The 27,381-nt window shown below is 45.7% G+C and overlaps 1 protein-coding gene across 3 annotated transcripts in view; it reads right to left on the bottom strand.

Annotated features, from left to right (window-relative positions):
• The window catches only part of TDRD5 (tudor domain containing 5), a 1,858,625-nt gene that overhangs the window by 857,275 nt on the left and 973,969 nt on the right, over positions 1–27,381 (bottom strand). For all 3 annotated transcript variants that reach the window (XM_078643707.1, XM_078643699.1, XM_078643690.1), the window contains exon 8: positions 22,761–22,912. In XM_078643707.1, coding sequence (XP_078499833.1) covers positions 22,761–22,912 — 152 coding nt within the window. The remainder of the gene's footprint in view (positions 1–22,760; positions 22,913–27,381) is intronic.

Below are 27,381 nucleotides of genomic sequence, written 5' to 3' on the forward strand. Positions count from 1 at the left end.
TCCTGTGCTCTAGAGTCCCTCAAGAGCTGAGCCCCACTTTGGGTTCTGCCGGACTTGTCAGTACGTCCTAGAAGGCACCATACAGAATTGTCACAGATCCCTCCTGGAGCACTCAAGCGTGAAGCATGCAACCTTAGTAGAAACGCGGTGAGACTGTCGCGGTCCATAATATCCCACTGACAACACTCACATTCTTGTTTTTAGCCTTGCCAAGGGGATCACTGATTAAAACCTAATGGTATAGCTTAGGTAGTTTTAAAGAACAAATTACTTAACTTCAGTAACAATATATCTGTAAGAAACATAGGTTAGTTATAGATTCCTTACCTTAGAATTACTCCCAAGCGTCAAACTGGACCCGGAAAGTTTTTCGTCAGCAGTACCCCTGCGCATCGGAAGGTAGCGTTGGTTGACTCTGCGTTCGGCGTCGGGGTCGCAGGGATGACGTAGCGGTAGCTACATAGACGCCACCCTCGCACGCTAGCGTCAGTTCCGTACACGACTTTCCACGCCAGAAGTGCAGAGCCATGCAAGACACTGACCACTGGTGCACAAAACTAGGGCCCTGAAAGAAAGTCCTTAAGCCAGAAGTCAGTTCGCAGAATGGGGAGGATGGGTGGGGCGGTAAGGAATTTATAATTAACCTATGCTTCTTACTGATACATCGTTACCCAAGGTAAGTAACTCGTTCATCTGAAGAAACAGTTAGTTATAGATTTCTTACCTTAGAATAGATACCCCAGCAATAAGAACCCCGGAGGTGGGTCTGCAAACTAAGTTCACACCAGAAAGTCCTGGAGAACAGAACGGCTAAAGAAGCCGTCTCTCCGGACTTGACTGTCCAGGCATTATTGTTTGGTAAAGAAAATGTTCTTCCCTTGGCAAACCTTTCTTAAGAAACAAAAGTTAATCTTAGATCTCTTAGTCCACTTGGTAATAAGCCCACTACATTCCTTCACTGACTAACACACTAAACAACATTGATGTGATTCATTATTTATTTATATAAAAATATATTCGTACAAATACAATTCAATCATTAAAAAACAGCTCATCTGGAGCTAGTACTTAAAACTTTGACAAAAACAAATTCATAAAATACAATCAGCAATACACATGAATTTAAAAACAAATGCAATTAATTCGCAATTATAAACCCAAAGATAAAGAGGGGATAAGAAAAAGGAAAGAGGAGAGACATACACACGACATAGAACTTGTCAATAGGTGTTTACACGTTTTTAGGATTTTATATACACACAATCCTGGCAATGTATACTTGTTAATCTACAGGATCGGTGTTAGTCTCCCTTGATCGTGCAGTTGGGCGTCGACGCGTTTCGATGGTTTCAATGATGAATTACCATCTTTATCAAGACTCTGGTGATGAGTCTCTCCCACTTGTTTGGCACTGGTTGGTTGCCAGTTAGGAAACCCTGCAGATAAACATATTGTCATCAGTGTCTGACATATAATCCATTCTGTTTGGAACAATTCCCCTTATGGATATTCACAGTTATAGGTATCTGCCTCATGCAGTTCATTTGCCTTCCCCTTTTAACTTGGATACATCCTTCCCTAATCATTTCATTACGGGTGCCTCTTTTGCCAGCTTCTTTTTATAATAATACCAACATTTGTCTCTATGTGCCAGAACTCTTCTACCTTCATTATTTTATCACGGGTCACATCTCGAACCCCCCCTTCTTTATTCTATTTGTATACATTTATTTATTTACCTTTTACATGTTACAGGTATTGGTAATTGTCGGCTTGGAAGATCGGGTTTTCATCTTGGTCTATATGTATTGAAGAGTAGATATACTGTTATTGGCTGTTTTTTACAAAAACGCAGTCATAGATTCATTATAACTTGCACCACTTGGGGTTATACCTTTATGCCTGTATTCTTGGTACCTTATTAATTGGTTGTGAGTCGATATCCCTCCCGCAATCTTTTCACAGGAACCGAACCCTTTTATAACCTTTGAAATGCGAAGAGAAAAGGCATAACTTGTACCCTTAGTTGAAAATATATTATTCTATTGTTACATCTATCCACTTTTCGGGTGTTAGCTTAGCTCCTGTTTACCTTTTTATTTTTTGGTTTTCAATGGTTGGTTTGGTCCGCTGTCCACTGTGCTCGTGATACCGTGGTGTTTTCAGAGTACTAAAATGTTTGTTCCCTGCAGACAGAAGATAGGCGTTCTGTTACACTCTATTCCCGTATTGTTGGACTCGCTAGATAATTTACAAGTATCCCTTTCTTACCCCGATTAAGTGGTGTTCTACCTTCTGCTTTCCTCTGGGGCGGGTACTCTTTTGCTTGCCAGACCTACCGAGATAAAACAAATCATATTGGGGATTAATTCTCTATATTTCCGTTGAGTACTGGTACTATCTAACTCTAAAGGTTCTGCTCCTACTTAGCGCTACTTCTTACCTGTATAGAGCAGGACCCAGGTCTCCCGCGCCCCTCGTATTCCGTGGGTCGTTAGTAGAACGAGACGGATGCCGGTCGTCTCGCGTTCAAAAAGATCGAGAATCACTCGACGTTTTGCACCCTATTTGAATGTAACAGTGAAGTATACTATTGGCTGTTTCGATCTGGTGCCAGGTGTACACTATGTTGTTATCACATGTCCGCGGTGGATCACGCCCATCTTTACTTCCGCGTTTCATGCGGGTTCCAAGCCTCACTCTGAAACGTGGCCATTTTAACACGCCCCTTCGGAAAAGGCATCATGCGTTCCATTGGAGCTATATTGTAGATATTATGCGCTCTAGTTATTGTTATTGGTGCAATATGCGCTATTGATACGTTATGGTTATTGATATTAGTATTAACTATAACCCCAATGAAGAAGGAAACACCCCATCAGTCCATACCCCACCAGTCCAGAAGAGTATATTCCTGAAAATATGCATCTATTTCAATATGTGCATATGTGATCTAACAGAAACAAATTAGATACACTGCCCTAACCTGCAGTGAATAAAAATCCTCCCGGTAAGCTGCGCTAACTTAGATAAAAATATAGATTTGTGCATGTGCAGGAGTATACTCCCGATCATATGCATGTACTCCAATATATGCATTTTTGGTGTACCTGAAAAATCAGAAACACTGTTCCACCCCGCAGTGAATAACAATCCTCCCGGTAAGCTGCGGTTGCTTAGACAAAAAGATACAAAAATATAGACTTGAGCATATGTAGGAACAAGGAAAGGGTTATAGTTAATACTAATATCAATAATCATAACGTATCAATAGCGCATATTGCACCAATAACAATAACTAGAGCGCATAATATCTACAATATAGCTCCAATGGAACGCATGATGCCTTTTCCGAAGGGGCGTGTTAAAATGGCCACGTTTCAGAGTGAGGCTTGGAACCCGCATGAAACGCGGAAGTAAAGATGGGCGTGATCCACCGCGGACATGTGATAACAACATAGTGTACACCTGGCACCAGATCGAAACAGCCAATAGTATACTTCACTGTTACATTCAAATAGGGTGCAAAACGTCGAGTGATTCTCGATCTTTTTGAACGGGAGACGACCGGCATCCGTCTCGTTCTACTAACGACCCACGGAATACGAGGGGCGCGGGAGGCCTGGGTCCTGCTCTATACAGGTAAGAAGTAGCGCTAAGTAGGAGCAGAACCTTTAGAGTTAGATAGTACCAGTACTCAACGGAAATATAGAGAATTAATCCCCAATATGATTTGTTTTATCTCGGTAGGACTGGGAAGCAAAAGAGTACCCGCCCCAGAGGAAAGCAGAAGGTAGAACACCACTTAATCGGGGTAAGAAAGGGATACTTGTAAATTATCTAGCGAGTCCAACAATACGGGGATAGAGTGTAACAGAACGTCTATCTTCTGTCTGCAGGGAACAAACATTTTAGTACTCTGAAAACACCACGGTATCACGAGCACAGTGGACAGCGGACCGAACCAACCATTGAAAACCAAAAAATAAAAAGGTAAACAGGAGCTAAGCTAACACCCGAAAAGTGGATAGATGTAACAATAGAATAATATATTTTCAACTAAGGGTACAAGTTATGCCTTTTCTCTTCGCATTTCAAAGGTTATAAAAGGGTTCGGTTCCTGTGAAAAGATTGCGGGAGGGATATCGACTCACAACCAATTAATACGGTACCAAGAATACAGGCATAAAGGTATAACCCCAAGTGGTGCAAGTTATAATGAATCTATGACTGCGTTTTTGTAAAAAACAGCCAATAACAGTATATCTACTCTTCAATACATATAGACCAAGATGAAAACCCGATCTTCCAAGCCGACAATTACCAATACCTGTAACATGTAAAAGGTAAATAAATAAATGTATACAAATAGAATAAAGAAGGGGGGGTTTGAGATGTGACCCGTGATAAAATAATGAAGGTAGAAGAGTTCTGGCACATAGAGACAAATGTTGGTATTATTATAAAAAGAAGCTGGCAAAAGAGGCACCCGTAATGAAATGATTAGGGAAGGATGTATCCAAGTTAAAAGGGGAAGGCAAATGAACTGCATGAGGCAGATACCTATAACTGTGAATATCCATAAGGGGAATTGTTCCAAACAGAATGGATTATATGTCAGACACTGATGACAATATGTTTATCTGCAGGGTTTCCTAACTGGCAACCAACCAGTGCCAAACAAGTGGGAGAGACTCATCACCAGAGTCTTGATAAAGATGGTAATTCATCATTGAAACCATCGAAACGCGTCGACGCCCAACTGCACGATCAAGGGAGACTAACACCGATCCTGTAGATTAACAAGTATACATTGCCAGGATTGTGTGTATATAAAATCCTAAAAACGTGTAAACACCTATTGACAAGTTCTATGTCGTGTGTATGTCTCTCCTCTTTCCTTTTTCTTATCCCCTCTTTATCTTTGGGTTTATAATTGCGAATTAATTGCATTTGTTTTTAAATTCATGTGTATTGCTGATTGTATTTTATGAATTTGTTTTTGTCAAAGTTTTAAGTACTAGCTCCAGATGAGCTGTTTTTTAATCATTGAATTGTATTTGTACGAATATATTTTTATATAAATAAATAATGAATCACATCAATGTTGTTTAGTGTGTTAGTCAGTGAAGGAATGTAGTGGGCTTATTACCAAGTGGACTAAGAGATCTAAGATTAACTTTTGTTTCTTAAGAAAGGTTTGCCAAGGGAAGAACATTTTCTTTACTGTTAAAGTACCCTATTCCCCTGGTTACTAAGGGGTCTCTCTCAAACTTGAAACGATTATTGTTTGGTAAACATGTGCAGCGATATCCACGTAGCTGCAGATGTCATTTAGGGGGGACTCCTCGTCCCAAAGCAGTAGTAGCTGCCGTCGCCCTGGTGGAATGGGCATGCAGACCCACTGAAGGCTCCTTCTATGCCAAAGAATAGCAGGCTTTGATGCACAGAACGACCCACCTGCAGACCTTTCTTAGTGTCCATGTAACCAACAAATAGCTGGTTATCCACCCAGAATTGTTTGGTGCGATGTAAAGTGCAAGTTTTGGATCCAGACGGTGGAGCCTCACTTCCTCATTCGAAGGATGCGGAGGCGGAAAGAAGGTGGGCTAAGTGATGGTTTGGCCAATGTAGAAAGAAGTAACCACCTTGGGAAGAAAGGAAGGTCTAGTTCTAAGGACGACCTTGTCCATTTGAACAGCCAGAGAGGGAGGCTTGGAAGAAAGAGCTTGTAGCTCACTCACCCTGCGTGCAGAGGTAATGGCCGCCAGAATGGTAGTTTTCAGAGTGAGAAGTTTGAGAGTAAAGTTTTGTAGCAGCTCAAAGGGAGAGCACATAACATAGGTAAGAACCAAGTTCAAGTCCCACTGAGGCATTACGAAGGAAACAGGAGGAAAAAGATGAGTAATGCCCTTAAGGAATCTATTTACAACAGGGGACTTGAAAAGAGAAGGTTGATCAGGAAGCCTAAGGAAGGCTGAAATGGCCGTGAGGTAGCCCTTAAAGGTGCCCAGAGCAGAGCCTTGCTGGGCCAAAAAAGGAGGAACAAAAGAACCACAGAAAGAGGGGCAGAAAGGGGATCCACAGCCTTTGCTGTGCACCATGCCACAAATTTCTTCCATCTGCAGGCGTATACCGTTTTAGTGGAGGGACGCCTGGCTACCAAGACAACATCGCAGATTCCGGGAGGCAGGTCAAACGACGTCACCTGCCGGCGCTCAATCTCCATGCACGGAGGTGGAGGATGGACAGATTCGAGTGGAGGACCGTCCCCTGCTGCCACGATAGAAGATTCTCCTTTAGAGGCAGTCGGATAGGCGGGTCGATGGCCATGTTGAGCAGCTCGGGATACCAGACTCTTTGTGCCCAATCTGGAGTCACAAGAATGACTTGGGCCCAGCCGCGCTTGATCTTCTTCAGCATTCTGGGCAGAAGTGGTATACACGGAAAGGCGTATATAAGACCGGAATTCCACTAGTGACGAAAAGCGTTCCCTAGCGAGTGCCGCCATGGAAATTCCAACGTGCAGAATTGCTGACATTGTATGTTCTCTTTGGTGGCGAGAAGATCTAATCAAGGCTCTCCCCACTGTTGAAAGAGACTCTTGCACCACCTCAGAGTGAAGACACCATTTATGTTCCATCATGAACCTGTGGCTGAGTTCGTCCGCCCTGGCATTCAGTGAACCTGCCAGGTGATGAACCACCAGGGATATGCCCTGATGTGAAATCTCAAAATTTTCTCAGGCAGTACCCTGTGGAGGGAACGAGAGGCAGTAGGGTACTGGAACACGGTCAGCCTCCAATCACATTTGGTAAACACAATAGAGACCGTTCCCAGAATAAGACCAAGTCATAAAGAGTGAGGTGCCCAGTGATTATTGGGCATCTCACAAAAAGTGATAGACTGGCATCACACTCCACCCGGAGTCATGCTTCATCATCTGCCAGTCATTGCCCTCCAAAAACCGCGTTTGATGGAGGGCGGCATGCACCTGGAGACAGGGATGCACTTCTAAGTGAGTGGGGGCCCAGAGGAAAAAGTGATTTAAAAAGCCATCACAGTGCACCCATACATCCTTTATTCAACGGGAGACTGTGTGGATTTAAAATAAGGTCTGCGGTGAATAAGGACACTATTATCCCATCACCGCTGTGAGATTTTTAAGAGGTGGTCAACATGTTTCTGCCAACTTGTCCTTATGGGTACGTGGCATTCATCAGGACCAAGTACAATAGGGGCTCCAGTCTTACCAAATGTTTTGGCAGTGCCACTCCGTGGAAATGATCATTATCATTTTTCCACTAGGTGGGTCCATGGACCTGTATGTGATATCTAAAAGAGAGAAAAGTGCATATTTTAATGACTAGTCGCAATTTATGAATTGGGTCTGTAACTAATGTCATCCATATACTAAATTATGGAATAGTTAAATATACCGGTTCTCAATAATAATGTTGAGAACTGTATAGATTCAAGAAATGCGTCTTACCCTTAAAGAGGGTTGACTTGCCCCATGGGAGGGTGGAGCGGTATCCTCAGGAAGTCCCTGTGATTACACTGAGTCTATGAGAAAGAAGAAACAAAAACTAACTTAAGCTAGAAGTAGTGGTTAAAAAGGCCACATTTGTGTGGTCTAAGAGATCGTTGCTGGCTTATAAAACTTAAGGTAACTGATAGGATGGGCTCACCAATGGTTAGTGCTGCTCCCGTAGGTTCACCTACTTCGTGCGTCTCACCTCCTCCCCGTTGATGAAATGACTCGGTGGAGCACTGTTTATATAGTGGCGCCCTGGACGAAACTAAAATGCCATTAGTCAAGAACGAGCTGCACCTGTGTGAGAGCACATGTCCCTGACGTAGGATTTCCTGTGTCTGAAAGGAAAACCGGTCGGAGACCAGCCGATACATTATCCTGCCTGACCCCGGGTGTATGCGAGTAAGGCTATTGTAAGCACTCCGTCGCAAAAGTAATGACGTGACCAGGATCCGGTGTCACAAGTTCGTGTGCCTGTCGAATGTAATTGCGCACACCGTAATTCTGATTGGCCAACCGGTCCCGCATGATGAGGACTGGTTACTAGGAAACCCGATGCCTGAGTGTAATAGGCTGAGAGTGGTTTTGTGGCGTGTCTGATGATAGTGGTAACGCACGGACCGTGTTAGTAAACATAGTCACGATCGTTGTATTCTTCCCGAGTGGAATGTGAAGAAAGTTTTGTATTGAGCTATCACAGGGTAATGCATATGCTATATATATAAGCCCATGTCTTTACTGCTCATAAAAGAAAAGTGTATTTAATTATTATGCTCTCACGGGACCGCAACACAGTTCTTGTTTGTACTTTAAACATCTCTGAACTATTGGAAATTACGAGACTGTAATTTAAATCATAAACAAAGTTATTGAAAAAGGCGCATAAAGCGTCCCTTTGCCAAAATTGTATTTTCAACAGCCAGATTGGAGTCCCGATGTGCCACATAGTGTATTTGGTTACGAATGGACCCCGGATATAGGTTTTGTAAGTCGAGTTGCATAGTTTTTAATTATGATACATAAGCGCATTTTAGGGACTCAATATGACTTTCAAGGAAGGGACCTCATCATACTACAGATTTTTATACGCCATTTCTTAGTTCATTTGAAGCCAGGGAATGTCATCGTTAAGGCCAGTTTTTGCGGTATTAAGTCTGTACACCCACAGTTGTTCTCTTATATGGAGGGCATGTGCCAGATTAGTCTCTCTTCTGTGTAACACCTCAAGAACTGTCCATTTTAAGTCACACTCGTGTGCTTTCTCCAGGAAGTGTCTAGTGAGCTTGGTGTTGTCTTTTTTGCACCTGAATGTGCTGCGGTGCTCATTGATGCGGATCCTTACTTTTCTTGTGGTCATGCCTACGTACATTTTCTTACATGGGCAGGTTAATAGATAAATAACATTATCAGTGTTGCAATTACTGAAGTTATTCAGTACCCATGGTCTGTTGGTGCCAATATCGACTTCTTTTGTCGGGTTGGTGAACTGGCAAGCAATACAGTCTCCACATGGGTAATGGCCTACAGGTCGTTGGTGTCCCCAGAGTGTTAGTTGGGTTTCTCTTTCTTGCGTCATATTCTTGGTGTGAACGATTTCGTCCTTGATATTGCGACTCCTTTTGAACGCAAAGAGTGGTTGTTCCCATTCTTTCTGGCCTGTGTTCAAGATGTGCCATTTCTTCCTGATGATGTTTTGGACTGTTTTCGAGGCCGGAATAAATGTAGTAACACAATGTCAGTTTTTTCTTTCTGTGTGGTCTCCAAGAGAGATTCACAATGGTTATTTCTAGCACGTTTCTTTGCTTTGGTGATTATTTTCTTAGGATAGTGTCTGGCCACAAGCTTGTTCTCTAGATCCATTGCTTGTCTGTTGTAATCTGTTAGTTCTGAACAGTTTCTTCGTATTCTTAGGAATTGTCCTACAGGTAGATTCTGTCTTAAGGCCTTCGGGTGATAACTCTCAAATAGAAGCAGACTGTTCTTGTCCCTGGGTTTGTTATGTACCGTGGTTCGTATACCCTCCATGGTTAGGGAAATGTTCAGATCCAAGAAGATTGCATGGTTTTCATCTATTGTATGTGTGAATTTTAGATGAGGATCGATAGTGTTGATCCATTCCACAAACAGAAGTGCTTCCGAAGTTGTACCATTCCATACTATAAGGACATCATCTATGAATCTCTTCCAGGTTTTCACTTTCGTAAGGAATGGATTGATGTTCGCAAAGATGTTGTCTACCTCGAATTGGTGAACGTACAGGCACGCCAGACTAGGAGCAAATGTGCTCCCCATCGACGTGCGTATCTGATGGTAAATCACGTCATTGAATTCAAAGTAGTTCTCTGTCAGTGCTATTTCTGCGCACTCCATCACAAAATGTCGTGGTGTTACGAAGTTCCACTCCTGGTCGAGTAGAATTTGTTCGATCACCTCCAAAGTACATTTTTGAGGAATACTTGTATAAAGTGCCTCGATGTGCATCGTGATGAGGATATCTTCTCCATGGTTGATTTCCATGTCTCGGAGATGACAGAGGACGTCTTTCGTATCCCGGAGGTGGGACCTGGATGTTTGGACTATTGGTCTGAGGAACCAGTCACAAAACTGAGACAAAGGTTCTAGCACAGAATCAATACCAGACACAATTGGTCTGCCTGGTGGTGGAAACTTCTTTTTATGGATTTTTGGTAGAGTGTAAAACCTCGGCATCCTGGGTTCATTGTTCACAAGAAATTCTGCTTCATGTTTGGTGATCCAGTCGTTTGTCTCTGCTTCATGGACAATCATTTTAATTTTATTCAGAAGGCTCGGGGTTGGGTCTCTCTGATAGACCTCATAGCTGGTTACGTCTGCCAATAATCTCAGACATTCATCTTGATACATGTTGGTATCCAGTATCACCGTTGCACTGCCTTTGTCTGCCGGCTTGATTACGATTTCTTTATTCTGTTTCAAATCCTGTAGGGCTGATCTCTCTTCCTTGGTTAGGTTCTGGAATCCTTTCATGTCCTGGAAGTTGATTTTCTCGACTTTGGTCAGGACTGCTTGTTCAAATGTAAGGACATTACATGGGATGTTCTGTGTTGGTGGGGTGAAGGAAGATTTTTTCTTCAGGTTTGTGTGTCCATTGTCCTGTACTCTTTCAGAGTCCCCGAAATAGGCACAAAGTTTGATCTTTCGAAAGAATTGGGCCAGTTCCGCATGTAAAATGAATGGGTCATTCTTGGGGGTCGGGACAAAACCCAATCCTTTTTGCAGGATGGCTTCCTCACCCTCAGAAAGTTAATGTTGGCTCAGATTCACGATATTAGTCACATCTGGCTCGTTGATGGGGTATTGCCCTTGCCCCTGCTCCTTGTTACTGCTCCCTGAACCTCTTCAACGGGATCCTCCCAGTGTACCCTGGGTCCTCTTCTTTGCTTTTGCTCTTTAAGGGTAAGAGGCATTTCTTGAATCTATACAGTTCTCAACATTATTATTGAGAACCGGTATATTTAACTATTCCATAATTTAGTATATGGATGACATTAGTTACAGACCCAATTCATAAATTGTGACTAGTCATTAAAATATGCACTTTTCTTTCTTTTAGATATCACATACAGGTCCATGGACCCACCTAATGGAAAAATGATAATGATCATTTCCACGGAGTGGCACTGCCAAAACATTTGGTAAGACTGGAGCCCCTATTGTACTTGGTCCTGACGAATGCCACGTACCCATAAGGACAAATTGGCAGAAACATGTTGACCACCTCTTAAAAATCTCACAGCGGTGATGGGATAATAGTGTCCTTATTCACCGCAGACCTTATTTTAAATCCACACAGTCTCCCGTTGAATAAAGGATGTATGGGTGCACTGTGATGGCTTTTTAAATCACTTTTTCCTCTGGGCCCCCACTCACTTAGAAGTGCATCCCTGTCTCCAGGTGCATGCCGCCCTCCATCAAACGCGGTTTTTGGAGGGCAATGACTGGCAGATGATGAAGCATGACTCCGGGTGGAGTGTGATGCCAGTCTATCACTTTTTGTGAGATGCCCAATAATCACTGGGCACCTCACTCTTTATGACTTGGTCTTATTCTGGGAACGGTCTCTATTGTGTTTACCATATGCCCTGATGTTCCAGTCATGTCCAGAGGTGGAGGGCCTCTTGACAAAGGGTCCAGGACCCCAACCCACCCTGCTTCTTGAAGTACCACATGGCGGTGGTGTTGTCCATGAACACCTGCACTACTCTTCCCCGGACAGAGGAAAGGAATGCTTTGAGTGCAAGACGAATCGCTCGAAGCTCCAGAAGGTTGATATGGAGCCCGGACTCTGCCAGAGACCAGAGGCCTCTGATCTCCGCCTCGCCCATGTGGTCGCCCCATCCCAGAAGTGATGCAACGGTCACCACCGTGAACTCTGGTTGAGGAAGGGAGAGGGATCTGCCGTTGACCCATTCCTGGTTCGCGAGCCACTACTGCAGTTGGCGTGCAGTGCCCTCTGAGATCTGGACGCAATTGGACAGGTTCCCCTGATGCTGTGCCCACTGGAACTTCAGGTCTCACTGCAGAGCCCGCATATGCCATCTGGCATGATCAACCAGCAGGATGCATGAGGCCATCAGGCCCAGTAACTGGAGGGTTATCCTGACCGAAACCCGGGATAGAGGCTGAAAGATTGGAATCATAGCCTGAATATCCAGGACTCGCAGTTCGGGAGGATAGACCCAAAATGGCGTTACCATCACGTCGGACAGGTGAGTTTTGCAGATAGTCCGAAGGAGCTACTCCCTCCCATTTGAGACTACCGCACCAGCCATGCCACCTCAGTACCATTGAATGTTGGGGGATCATCTGGCCCTTCTCCAACAGGAAGTTATGGCTCTCTTGGCCAAGGGCGCCATTGAACGAGTTCCTGCCCCAGAAGTAGGTCGTGGTTGCTATTCCCACTACTTTCTGGTGCCCAAGAAGGACAAGGGCCTGCGTCCTATCTTGGATCTCAGGAACATCAATCCCTTCCTCTAGAAGGAGAAGTTCAAAATGTTGAACGTGGCTCAGGTCTTATCTGCCTAAACCCTGGAAACTGAATAGTAGCGTTGGACTTGGTGGATTTGCAGGACGCTCATTTTCACATCCCTGTCCTGCCGGTTCACCGGCGTCACCTGCGGTTCATGGTAGGCAAAAAGCTTTTTCAGTTTACTGTGCTCCCCTGTGGCCTTACCAGCGCCCCTAGGGTGTTCACGAAAGTGATGGCGGTGGTTGCAGCTCATCTGCGCAGATCAGGGGTTCCAGTCTTCCCCTATCTCGATGACTGGTTGTTGAAGGCGGGCTCGCCCCAGGCTCAGATGAAGAGGAGCTTCTGAGAGGGAGTCAGGTGTGCCTTCGGCACGTTGATGGAGAACCCCAGCGAATGCAGGAGGTCAGCCGTAGTCTGGAGACGACTGCCTGGGGCGAGCACGCCTTCAACAACTAGTCATCGAGATAGGGGAAGACTGGAACCCCAGATCTGCGCAGATGAGCTGCAACCACCGCCATCACTTTCGTGAACACCCTAGGGGCGCTGGTAAGGCCAAAGGGGAGCACGGTAAACTGAAAAAGCTTGTTGCCTACCATGAACCGCCGGTGAGCCGGCAGGACAGGGATGTGAAAATGAGCGTCCTGCAAATCCACCAAGTCCAACGCTACTATTCAGTTTCCAGGGTTTAGGCAGATAAGACCTGAGCCACGTTCAACATTTTGAACTTCTCCTTCTAGAGTAAGGGATTGATGTTCCTGAGATCCAAGATAGGACGCAGGCCCTTGTCCTTCTTGAGCACCAGAAAGTAGTGGGAATAGCAACCACGACCTACTTCTGGGGCAGGAACTCGTTCAATGGCGCCCTTGGCCAACAGAGCCATAACTTCCTGTTGGAGAAGGGCCAGATGATCCCCCAACATTCAATGGTACTGAGGTGGCATGGCTGGGGCGGTAGTCTCAAATGGGAGGGAGTAGCTCCTTCGGACTATCTGCAAAACTCACCTGTCCGACGTGATGGTATGCCAGTGGGGGAGATGATGGCGAATTCTGCCACCCACTGGCATGTGATGGGCCTGAAAGGTCGGACTAGGAGGCTTTGGAGGCTGCTGGAGAGGGGGCGGTGGTGGACTGGCCCGTCAGCTGGCCCCCAGAACCATGGCGGTGGTTCCCACGTCGTTGGTCACGCTGGGGCTGAACAGCTTGCGCCGGCCTGAGGCCCTGGAAGGAAAGTGGTGGGACACCCCTTCCGTAGCCATGAAAGGCTTGAAAAGCAGACGATGCAAGGCGTGTGGAGGAGAGTCCCAAGGACTTGGCCGTAGTCCGAGAGTCCATGAAGTGCTCTAGCGCACTGTCTGCCTTGTCACCAAAAAAGGTTACGGCCATCAAAGGGCATGTCCATCAGGGTGTTCTGGACATTCCCAGAAAAAACAGTTGACCTCAGCCAGGCGTAGCGTCGAAGGGCTACCAACTTAGTAATCATCCTACCCAGCAAGTCAGAGGTGTCCAGTCCACAGGGGATGGTAAACGTCGCTGCTCTCCCCTCTGCAACTGCACGGGAGAGCACGGCCCAGGCCTCCTCCGGGCACTGAGGCAGCACTTGCGCCACCATATCCCACACAGAGTGGGAATAACGGCCCAACAGACATGCAGTGTTTACCGACCGCAGTCCCAAGATGGAGGAAGAAAACACCTTCTTCCCAAGTTGGTCCAGTTTTGTGGATTCCCTATCAGGCGGAGCTTTAGGGAAGGCGCCTTTGGATGTGGAGGCTTGGACCACCAAGCTCTCAGGGGTGGGGTGTTGGGAGAGGTAAGTGGGGTCGCCCGGGGCCAGGCGGTGGCGTCGACAAACATCCTATCCACGGGAGCCCCTGTGCTGGGCCTGGACCAGATGCCCAAAAGGATGTCAGTAAGGGCTTCATTGAACGGCAGCGGGGCTCCAAAGACCTCGCTGCCGGCTGAAGCACCTCTGTCAGGAGGTTAGTCCTGACTGCCACCGTAGATAGCTCAAGGTGGAGAGCCTCGGCCGCCCTACGCAACACCACTGCGTATGAGGCTTCCTCTTCCGAAGTCAGGGTAGGAAGAGGTAACATGCCTAGATCTGGGGAGGTAGCCAGACCACTGGCATCCCCAAGTTCCTCTCTCCAGTCCGGATCATAATCTAACTGGTCGGTTAAAGAGTCACAAGAACCCTCCCAGTCTTGGTCACCCTCCTCTGGCTGCCAATCGGGCTGAAATGGTCCAGGGTGGAACACAGGCACAAAAGTACCCATCAGCGCCGGATCCGGGGTTGGTGGACGCCAGTCCGGCTTAGTGTCCACATCGGGGCGGAGGTCGGGGTCCAGCAGGCATCGGCTGCGGAGGTGGTGCCGGTGGAGGTGTTACGAGGTTGACCGGCACCGATCCGGATCCAGGCCTGGATCTAAGGGGACCCTGCGGTGCCGTGGCTGAAGCCGCTGGCAGCGAAGGAGTAGGGCCCCCAGCGGAGGCCGCGAGGCCGAAGGCGCGCCGGCAGAGTCAGGCTGCCCAAAGATGACATGCATTGCTTCATAAAATTGACGAAGCTGGGCAGGGGTCGCTCCCGGTCAGGGAGGGAAGACCAGAGTCGACCCTGTAGGCTCTGCGCGCGACGTTGTAGGAGGGGCACCACCCGCACCCATCGCCGTGTCTGCCGACGGGCGGGGGGGGGAAGTCGAAGAGCGACGATACTTCTTTGACTTCTTCTTATGCTTTGACTTACCTGACCCCAAGTGCGAAGACTTGGAAGAGGAGTGATGATGGCTCTGCGATCGGTCTCTCGACCTCCCACGCGACCGGGTCCTCGAGCGACGCGGAGCAAAACTTGGGGTCATGGCGCGCTCTAGGCAGTAGAGGCACACGTCGGTGACGTATCTGCACCGCATCAGTTGGTTACAGGAACTGCATGCCTTGAAGCCGGGCATCCCTCGTGCACCAGGACTCAATAGATAAAAAAAAAATCGACAAAAAAGTAAGTCATAAAATGACTGGAGGTACCGCTCTCTCCTGATCTGCACTTGCTGGCGCCGAAAAAGAAAGAACTGACGTCCATGTAGCTGCCGCAACGTCATCCTGGCAACGGCGATGCCGACGACTAACGCGGAGCCGACCGATGCCACCTTCCGACAAGCAGAAGTACTGCTGACGAAAAACTTTCCAGAACCAGTCTGACGTCTGGGAGTAATTCTAAGGTAAGGAATCTATAACTAACTGTTTCTTTCAGATATAAGTTTCCTTACACATAAAACCTATAAGTCACCCCTAAGGCAGGCCTTTCAATCCTGAAGGCAGGGTGCAGGGCTACAAGTGTGATGGTTCCCTGCATGAGCAGGACACCCTCTACAAACCCCAGAGTCAATTCGCCTGGCTTTGTAAGTACGGGCAGTCATTTTGATACATATAGTAGCCATGCTTCATTACGCGATGGATAACTATATAATGGCTAAGCCAAACCTGGGCATTTTGGTATCAAACATGTTGGAATCATACCCCAACACTTAACGGCTTTGGAGGTATGATTCCATGCAATGGGGGGCTCCTCCAGGAAGCCCCCAGTACTCCCAGTAACAGCCTTTGGGGTCTGCCAGCAAGCTAGTGCTGCTGCCAACCCCAGACATGATTCTGCCGTCCTGCTGCTGAGCTGAGCTCGAGCAGGGGAAGGTAGAACAATAGGTATCCTGTCACAGGGAGGTGTGACCACCTCCCAGACAGGGTTAAGTGTATAGAGCTGGGCACAGTCTGGCGCCACCAGACTGCTTTGAATGGCACATTTGGTGCCCTCCTTGCATACTCAGTGTTTGAGCCAGTTCAGGGAGCCCTTGGATCTCACTATGGCACGAAACTGGACAAGGACCATGGGAATATCTTCCCCTCTGTCCAGCCCCTCTTCTGGGAGGGACCCCTGAATCGTTCCAACCCTTTCCCTGGGGTACTTAAGGGCTTGCCTGTTGGTGGCTCTTCAGATTCGTCGAGGGACAAGATTCAAACCCGAAACCACTTCAATTTCTATCGTCTGGGCACCTTTGCTGGCCTACGCTGGAACAGAGACTGCACCAAGGAAGACTCCTGCTGCTCCTGGTCTCACTGTTCTGGAAGTTATCTTTGTCGTTTGTGACTATGCTTCTTCCAGCTTCCTCTCTAGGCCTGTAGGCAACAAGGACACCCAAAGTAATCTCCCTTGGAGTGAAGGAGTCACTCCCCTGCATCTGCAGGCACCGCAACAAAGCTGACCGGTCTGCTGCTCCCGAGGTGCCACGGACTTCAAAACGCTCAGCAACACAGGTGGTGGTTTTGCAACTCTCTCGAGGCCTAAATCGGCTTCCCAGCAAGTTTGAGGCAATTATCCCTTGTCAGAACTGCAGGAACAGAACCCCTGTGCACTTCGTCGACTTGCCATTGCCAAGGCTTATTGGCTTTATACTCCAGAGCTCTTCGGGTTACAAGAAGCTCCAGCCTCCAGCACCTTTTCCTGCCATGATGTTCATCCTCACCGTGGGCCTGCATCTGTGGTGAGCTGCTAGAGGTCCTCTTGCGACTCCTGTGTCTTCAGCCTGTGGGTCCTCTTTGGCTTCAGTGGGCCCCCCTGCTTCCTCGGGGTCTGCTCTGACTCTCCTGCAATTGAAGAGTCCCTTGGACCTTGCTCCTTTATCGTTTACTATGTCTGTTGCTGCTGCAAAGGCTTGTTGGTGCTCCTGCCGGACGCCGACCCCCTGGTTTTCGACTTCGGACATGGGACAGCTTGTAAATGGCTCCTAGTCTTCCCCAGCGTCGCCTGGTCCTCACAGGTGCAGTGACAAGGTCACTCATCACTCCTGCATCTTCCAGCATTGGTGGTCATTGCTCTTCTGTGCCTCCTGATCAACTCCAAGTGGCATAGACTATGTCCCCTCCGCTTGCAGGTTCTTCTCTTCATGAGAAAAAGAAGTGCAGACAGTGGAACCTCTTTTTTGACAGCACCTAGCCCGGATTGTCTACTCTATTATTAATTACCCACTATTTCTGGTGGGAGAGGTGTGCACACTGTATAGTACCCACTGCCACAGTACTAGTTTCCAACCGGGGCCACAGTCGATTTACAAACAAAGCAAAGGTGCACCACCAAGGGGTTCTAACAGCAGAAACAAATCAACAGCTAGATGCATCAAACAAAAATCCGCTCGCAAAGGGGCAGATTCTAAGAATCTGCCCCTTTGCGTCCGGTATTTTTGCATTTGGGATGCATCCTCCCAAATGTAAAAATCGCAAATTGAGAAATCGCTAAATTGCGATTATTTGCATTTAAGGAATCTCAAATTGAGATTCCTAAAATGCAATGCATGAACGTTTTAAAAATAGCGAATTCGCTAATAGGGCACGCAAATTACCATGAAGTACAACTTCATGGTAATTTGCAAAAACTTTGAAAAATGCACAAAAGTGCATTTTTCAAAGTTTCATGTTACGCGCACACATGCTCTAAGGGCATGTGTGTGCGCAACATTTGTGCACAGATCAATTTCAGGGGTGCAACAGGGTGTCCTTTGGACACCCCTGCACCCTTGAAATCGCAATCTCAATTTGTTGAATCGCTAATTGCGATTCGCAAATTGAGATTGTCTTCCCATTCGTTCCTACGGGCCACTAGGCCCATAGGAATGAATGAGGCGGTATTCCTTAATTGCGACTCACAATATTGCGAGTCGCAATTAAGGAATTCTAAGAAATCGCTATTCTTTTAGTGATTTCTTGATGCATTCCATTATGCTATTCCTTAATATCGAATCGGTATTTTTCGCTATTAAGGAATCGCAAAATGGGTTGTTGATGCATCTGGGGGCAAATTTCCATATTCAACAGTTCTTTGATGTTTCTTTTATTTCTTTTTTCTTTGTTATTGTTCCAGAAGAAGCAGTGCAATCAACACAACGGACAGCCGACGCGTTTCGTCCATATACAGGACTTCTTCAGGGCATGAAAATGAAGTGGGAAAAGCCCATCCAGTCGTTTTCAGTACGGCGTGTAATTTCTTACTGATCGTCGTTCCCCAACAAGGGCAATATATTAAAGAAATCGGTGGCCCTGAAGTGACTTGTTAAGACGTAAGAATGAGCAGTAAGGCCACGTCCACTTGAATAGGCGCTGTCCCCTAGCATAAACGGTATTTCATTGTCAGGTAATATCCTGAGTGCATCTCCCAATACTTTTTTCATAGGCATCTCAATCTGACAACCTTAGGAGATTGGAGCTCAACGGTTTTATATTAGATATGACACGGGAAAGGCATAATATGATCATTCCCTCAGTAGATACATAAGCTATACGTGGGCGATGTTAGATGAAGTAGACGGGATACGATAAGGACCGTCAAAAAAGGTTGTCAGATTGAGATGCCTCTGAAATCATCCATTGCCTATCGCTGTTAAACAGTATTGGGAGATACACTCAGGATATTACCTGACAATGAAATACCGTTTATGCTAGAGGACAACGCCCATTCAAGTGGACGTGGCCTTACTGCTCATTCTTACGTCTTAGCAAGTCACTTCAGGACCACCGTTTTCTTTAATATATTGCCCTTATTGGGAAACGACGATCAGTAAGAAATTGCAAGTCAAGCAAGCCCGGCTGAAGACGGCTGTAATGCCAGAAACCGGTCCTGGGAAGCTTGATTCCGATCCAGGGAAGACATGGCTTGGCAGTTCGGGCTGGACTGTTCCCATGAGGCACAGGGTCAGACTGATTTGCATATGGCCATGTCTGAACTGGGGTGGCGGAGTGACCTAAAGAACGGTGATGGATTAAACCCAGATCAGTTGACTGGGGGCGAGTGTTTGTATTGTCAACGCTCCGTCCATCACCACCTTTGGTTTTTCTTTGTTCTCTTTCATTTAACCTACACTAACTGATTAGACCTGGTAAAACAAGCTGCTTAACACTCCTTCTGGATTAAGCCTGAAGGCTGATCTCCACAACTACCACTTATAGAGCTTTCTATGGTTGTCTAAGACCACTAAAATCACCATGAGGGTTGTCTGGATCAGTGCAAAGTGCTTCACTTGAATAAGTATGCACCATATACTAAGCCAGGCTCCTACAACTGTTTTCTTTTTTTTAATTGCAGGGTGCCCAGCGATGTTGCTATGTATGTATCTTTCTTAATTGCCTGGAGGGCCTCGTCAATGTGTTGACCAAACATGGATTCACCATCATAAGGCATATCAATGATTTTTGTTTGCACTTCCTGGCGGAAAGAAGTCTCTCTTAACCATCCATGAAGTCTTAATAATGTCACCCCCGCTAATTGGCGGACACCTGTAGACGAAACATCTACTGCAAAATCAATTATTTCGGCTTAATTCCTTTCTCCCTCTTGAAGGATCATCTTAGCTTCTGCTTTAGAATCCACGGGCAAAAGATAAATAAATGGTGAAATATCTGACCACATCTGGCGGTCATATCTACCCAAGATTGCAAGGGAGTTTGCTGCCCTAACTGGGGTCGCTGCCATAGTGGATATTGTTTGGTGTTGAGTCATCTCCTGTCTCTATCCGGAGGAGCAGACAGAGGTGAAGCGGGATTCCTGGCCCACCCCTGAGCTGCGTAAGATATTATAAAATCCGGCTTTGACTGACAGGTGAGGCAGGCAGGAGAGTTGTCTGGTGCCTTGTATTTCTTTTCCAGCTTAGGTAGAACAGCTCGAAAAGAGGCCGGGGTTCCCATTACTTTAAGGCCTTCCTCCCATATTAAATCTACTACGGAAATTGAACAGACACATCTCTTGGTCTGTTCTTTAAAATCATATAAAAAGCAGTCAGACTGCTTAGTGACCATGGGGAGTTGAAAAAACTCTTTGCTGCCCATTCCATTGGAATATGAAACCCCCCTATGTCTTCCGGAGAAGAGTGGAGGTGGAGTTGTTGAAGATGGCATTTGGATCTTGTAATTGTACCATTCATCGGGGAGGGACACTTCCTCAAGTTCTACTTCTCTCTCATCGGACAATCCTCTACATTTGGTTGAGGAGTTGCTGGCAGTGAAGCTACTGGTAATGTCGGTCTAGGCAACCTTACAATATAGGCAAGACAATATAGGATTTGGGGTTTGGGGAATTGTGGCAGGTGGTTCTGAGGGTGGGAATCTGTGGTAGTAATCCTCTACCATTTGTTGCACATTTGAAACTAGAGAAGCAGGCATTTGAATAGCAGGTTCCTTCTGCCTATACTGTTGGGCAGGATTGTGATGCATATAGTAATAATATTGATCATCATAATCCTCCTGGCATTTAATATGAAGGTTGGAAGGACTGTGCGCCACACCAAACATGCCCTCACTATCTAAACATTCGTCCTCTTCATAATCAAAAAGTTCCTCCAGAGGGCTAAGGCATACTTTACTTGGAGAAGCATGCAGAGGTAGTATTATTTCCTGGAAGAGTTTCAGTTAGACTGAGACACTGATGGCTTTTTGTAACTTCATAGATGTTAATGTAGATGAATTTTGTCATCCAGTCAAAAGTATCACCCAATAACAGAACAACCGCCGACAAAAGAACTGTCAACGGAGTACTCGCCGAAGAAACATCCGCCAACGTCTTGGGCATGGTTTTGTCGCCGTTGATGACCATAGTTGCAGTTCTGCTGCCGTTGATATGTCATCGACAACTATAGACTCTTGCACTTGAAGTGTGTCGACGATTGGAACGGTGATGGGCGAACCATCGACAAGTCCTCTCACGACAGGCATACCACCGATGAGGACGCATCCGTCGACATTGACGGTTTGTATGTTTTAGTCGACCTTTTCTTTAACAAAGTGACCATCAAAATAGTAGGTCTCACCTTCACAGATACTAAGGTTGACGGAGACATTGATCAGCTTAGACGGCGGCGATGATGATAAAGTTAATGTCCTTGCAGTTGTCGCGATGATGGAAGCCACCGCCAAAGAGGGCGTTGACGATTTGATCTACGAGATATCGGTCTTTAGTTTTTGAAGTGATAAAATCATCTCTGGTACAGATTTTGAAGTTGTTTTAACTTTAGTGGTGGTAGCAGAAGGAGTAGAAGGAGTAGAAGGCACTGAATGTTCATTATGAGATACAGACTTCTTCCTAGAGGTGGAAGGTTTGTCATCAACCTTAGTGAAATGTTGCTGCTTTTTACCACCTTAGAGGTTTTTGGAGACAAAAGCTCTGCATCACTGGCTTTTTTTTTTTTAGAGGTGATAGTCTTGAGAGAGGTATCGCTGTCCTCGCCTGACAGAGGGTTTTGCTTGGTTTTTAACTTCTGTAACCACAGCAGAAGTTTGCCCTCTCTATCTCTCAAAGACTTCTGTGATAAATTTCTACACATTTTACAATCTCTCACCTGGTGGTCAAGGTGAAGGCAGTATATGCACTTCTTCTAAGGATCATCTGAATGTAGTCTCAGCTTACAGCAAGAAACCAAATGTCTAAAAAGATATCTTTTAATTGTGGGCATGTTGAGGAGCTGAAGTAAAGCTGAAATCGCGCTGTTTTGAAGAAAAAGTGGGCCAGAAATAGTAATAATGAGCAGAGCTCAGGGAGACTCTTCAAATGACGTGCGGTAGAAAATCTCAGAGCCTGGAGCCTCTGTGGTGAGGGTTCTAAAGGGTGCTGTCTCCTGATTGGCTGGGCTTTGGGCCAGGTATATTGACTACGACAAGCTATTAAAGTGAATTATTTTTCTACATTAACTTCAATATTAAGGTCATTACTTACTGCTTTATATGTACTGTGGGACTTCCACTTCGACGATGGGGAATGATTCAAGCATGTGAATCTATATAAGATCCAATGCTGGAGAACCACACAATTACAACACCCAAATATTTACAGGTAAAACAGCTGTAAATCAAGGAGAAGACTAGTTTTAGAACAGGTGGCAAAGTTTTACAAAAAAACTAAAGAAATCTGATAATGAGATTTAAGGCAATATTATTCTGGAATTTATTTTGGCATAATCAACTTTGAATTACAGATAGTTTAATTTGTGACACTTAAAGGCTATTAGCACTTTTAAAGGACTTACCTGGAACCAGTCAGAAGGTGGGTACAAATTCGAAAATGCTGATCTATTAAATACAAGCCATGTTGCAGCCTTCAAAACATACCAACCACCTGTTCTCTGCATAGTTTAAATGATTGTTGCAGCAAGGAACAACACCATTCAATATTTCCACTATACCTCTCTCTCATATTCACCTTACTATCATGGGTGATGATTCCAAGGCTCTTTGGCACTGAACTTTTATATTCCTGAAGTGGAGAATCCCAGCGGGAAAATTCTAGATCAGGTGGCAATACTTCAAGGCGCTGATCATTCTTCTGAGCACCATTCCCTATTAACTTCTGATCTAATTGGGAGAAGAACATTTACATGTCAAAATCCACTACATAATCTAAAACAATTGGGAAATGTTTTTTTTTTTTTTTAAATGAAGCGTATGCAATTAGAAAAATTCAAACAGGAAAAATAAATAAACAATATTCTGTATCCTGGCTTTCATGTAAGCATCATGTAAGGACAGGTTATTTTTCATCACCAAACAAGAAACTGCTTTGGGACCAAAGTGCTTCATTAACAGCACTCAAGCCAGAAGGCTCAACCACCCTATGTATTTTTCTCATTATTTCAGTGACATGAGGCATTGTGGTTCAACCACCTTGTGCATTTTTACAATTATATCTGAGACTTGAGGCAGAGTGAATAACGGGCATGTGGTTGTGAAAGAAGTGGGCATGCTTTGGGGGAAACTGAGTGCAGATGTCAGAATGGTGAAAAACATTCACATTCACTCTCAAGCCCACTTCCTTCATGCACAAAAGACGATTCCACAGCAAGAAACACCAAAAGGACGGCACCTGTGAAGTAAATAAGTGACCTAATCAAATACGCTTTATAACAAGGCCTGACCAATTTGGGTATCTGCTTTAGTAACAATGTTCCAAGGAGTAAAGTTGGCAGAATGCATCAGTAATAACCAAAGAGAACCTGCAAATAATGGTGCTAAGGATGGGTTTCCGAAAAGTCCTTGACACCGTCTTAACTTTAATCCTGTGAGAAAAAGTGAAGTAGTACATTATGAATAGAATACCACCATAGAAAACCCGAACAAAGGACAGTAGAGCATCTCAACAGAGTCCCCTGAATTAGGATCACTTTACAAGACAATTTGGTGACAAAAAAAGACATCCTGGTTCATCCTTAAGATTCAATACCTTCCTCTCATACAAGCAATAGAGGAACTGTTCAGTCTGTGGAAAGAAGCAGCAAAGAAAACTGAGAAGGCAAATAACACCTTTGCCCGAAAACAAGAACTTGACTTTGTGCAACAAGAAAAGGTTACTTATTTTAGTAACATACTTTCTGGTGGATACTCTAACCACAGATTCCTTACCTTGTGAATACTCCCAGGCAAATGACTAGACAGGAGATTTTTCTCAGTATTGCTCCCTCGAGGCAGCAGGTGGCATCTGGTGGCGCCGGAGGCGCATATATGCGTCAACCAAGCACTTAAAAGTCAGTTTCTTTCTTGACTCTGTCCATGTCATCAGAATTGGAGCTTTATATGTGATTAGATGTGACAGTGTCAAGCTGTCTAAAATGGGACTTTTTTTAGATGGACAAAAGAGTCTAATACACAGAACGGGGCGGTGGGATGTTGGTGATGAGTCTGCAGTTAGAGTATGCACCAGAAATAGCGTTACAGAAGGTAAGTAACTTGTTCTTCTGATGGATACTTCTAACCGAAGATTCCTCACCTTGTGAATAGACATCAAAGTAGTACCTTCCTAAGTGGTGGGCCAGTGGAATGGCTCAAACCAGAAAATCACACGGAACTGACCGGGCAGAGTGCCCTTCCCGTTGGACCGGATTATCAAGGCAGTAGCGCTTCGTGAACATGTGGATAGATGGCTACGTCATGGTCTGACAGATGTATAGAATGTGCCACTGCAGTGGTAGCAAGCTTGGCTCTGGTCGAATGAACCCTCAAGACCATCCGGGGGGGCAAATGATTGGCCAATGCATAGCAGATCTTTATACAGAAGACTTTCCATCTGGATGTGGTCATCTTCTGCACTGCATAATCTTCTTTCACCCCAGCAAACCAAGGAATGCTGATCATTCACCCAATGAGCCTTTGTGCAATCGATATAAAAGCTCAAAACTCTCTTCAGGTCCAAGTAATGGAGATGCTCCTCTTTCGAGGGATGAGGTGGAGCAAAGAATGCCTGAAGGGTGATGGATAGTCCAACGTGAAAAGGCATCATAACCTTCAGCAGGAATGAAGCCTTAGTCAGTAACACCAGTTTGCTCAGGAAAAAGGTGGTGCATGGTAGATGACTAAACAGTGTTTGAAGCTCACTCACGCAATGAGCTGGCGTTATTGCTATAAGGAATACTGTTTTGAGAGTCAGTATATGCAAAAGACAGCTGTGCATTGGGTCAAATTGGGTACATGTAGGCAAAGGGAGAACTAAGTTTAGGTCTTACTGTGGCATCATTAAAGCCTTGCGTTGAAACATATGGCTCAGACCTTTAAGAAAATGCATCAACAGGTGTTTTCGATAATCATAATTTATTTTATTTATTTATAAAGTTTTAGTGGCTACAGCAAGTCCTTACTGGGCTAAAGTCAGCATAAAAAGGAAACCATCAACAACTTTGCCTGTAATGGGTCTGCATGGGAGGAATTATACCAGGCTACAAACTTCTACCAGCATCTGGAGTAAACAACTATTGTAGATGGTCACTAGAATGTCATCTATAGATTTGGGAAGGGAGAATGAAAGCTGTCAACTAACCCCGCTCAATCTCAGGTCCTGGTGCACTACCTACCATGCTGGTGCAACAGAAGATACTCCCAAAGCGGCTCATTTTCAGAGGACAGATGCGTATGCCCAGAAGTACCGGTGACCACACTCTTCTGGCATAATCTGGAGACACTAGGATGACTTGAGCCCGGTCGTTCCTGATCTCTTTCAGAACTCTGGGCAGCATAGAGAGCGGTGGTAGAGCATAGAAAAAGTCCTTTGTCCCTCTCTAGGTGGAATGCGTCTCTTAGAGAGAACCTTTCGGGAACTACAGCATTCAAAAGGGACAACGTTGCATGTTCGCAGTGGTGGCAAATAGATCGGACGAGGGTTCTCCCCACTGATGGGAAAAACCCGGCGCCACCACAGGGTGTAGCTAGCATTCGTGATCTGCTAAGCGTTTCAGGCTGAGTTCATCCTCCCTGGTGTTCATAGATTCCACCGGGTTGTTCACTACTAGAGAGATGCCTTGTCAACTCAGCCATTTTCGGAGGAACAGAACCTCCAGGCATATTACCCAGGACCTCACTCTATCCTATTTGCTACAGTACAACATTTCATTGGTTTTGTCCATGAGAACCTGGGCCAACCTCCATCTGAGGGACAGTAGGAAGGCACTCAATGCAAAGTGAATGGCCTGCAACTCTAACAGGTTGATGTGGAGGCGAGTCTCCGCCAGAGACTAGAATCCTTTTATTTCCACCTCTCTCAGATGACTTCCCCAATCCATCAATGATGCATCACCACTACAGTTCTTTTGCAGTCTCCTCTGAAACTTGGATGGAACCTAACATGTTCCCTTGGTGCTATGTCCGTTAAGACTTCAGAGCTCACTTCGTCATCTGATGTAGTAGACAAGAAGGAGGCCAAGAAGTCTCCCAAAGAGACCAAAGACTGACGTTGAAGCCATAGAGGAAAACTGGTATCCCCAACCTCCAAAGGTGTCCTGCAACCACTGCCATCACTTTTGTGAATATGCGAGGAGCACTGGTGAGGCTGAAGAGGAGCAAGGGGATTGATAATGCTCTTGGATCTCCCTGAACTGCAGGTAATGCCTTTGGGACTGTAGAATAGGAATGTGAAGACAGGCATCGTGCAGGTCAGCGATACTATGCATTCTTCTGGATCCAGGGCATCTAGAACGTGGGCAAATGTGAGCATATTGAATTTGTTCTTTTTCAGAAAGGTGAAGATTTAAAATAGGACAAAGGCCTTCACCCTTCTTTGGCACCAGGAAATAACAAGAGTAACGTCCAGCCCCCATGTTCAATGCTGGGACCATTGCTATGGCTCCTTTGCCCAAAAGAGCTTTGACCTCCTGCCACAAAAAGGACAAATTGTCCTCCAACTGCTGCTCTGATGTAGGTGGAATATGCAGTGGATCTTAAAGGAAAGGTATGGCATATCCTTATTGAGCAATTTGAAAAACCCATCTGTCAGATGTGATGCCCTGCCACCCATGGAGATAATAACTTATGCCTCCAACAGGATGGCAATGTACTGCAAAGAGTAAGCTAAAGCAGTTTGATGGTGGTAGCAAGAGGGCCAGGGTATTGAGCAGTGCGCTGCTCCTGAGGGCCCGATAGTTGTTGTCTGGTTTCCCAATGGCGGCGTTGAAAAGAATAAAGGGGTGGGATATGTTACAATGTAAGTGCACCTTGGTGTTGTCTTTGCACCAAGCCCCTTCCAAAGCCCTGTAAGGGGCAAAACGAATGGGCATACTGCTGCACTGGCACAGAAAGACTGAAGGAGTGCGCTGTGGCCTTGCTATTCTTAAAGCGCTTAAGGGCAGAGTATAATAGGTGTCATCAAAAGACAGGTCCATTAGTGACACCTAAAAGTTACTCAAGAAGTCTGTGGATCTCATCCATGTATGGCATCGAAGCACCACACTGGTACTGACTTCTCTGCCTAAGCAGTCAGTGGTGTCCAGCAAAGAGCAGATGACATACTTGGTTGCATCCTGACCCTCTTGAACGATAAATGCACCAGGGATTGTTGGTAAGCT

The sequence above is a fragment of the Lissotriton helveticus genome, chromosome 1_1, assembly GCF_964261635.1.
Source record: "Lissotriton helveticus chromosome 1_1, aLisHel1.1, whole genome shotgun sequence".
In the NCBI taxonomy this organism is placed as follows: Eukaryota; Metazoa; Chordata; class Amphibia; order Caudata; family Salamandridae; genus Lissotriton; species Lissotriton helveticus.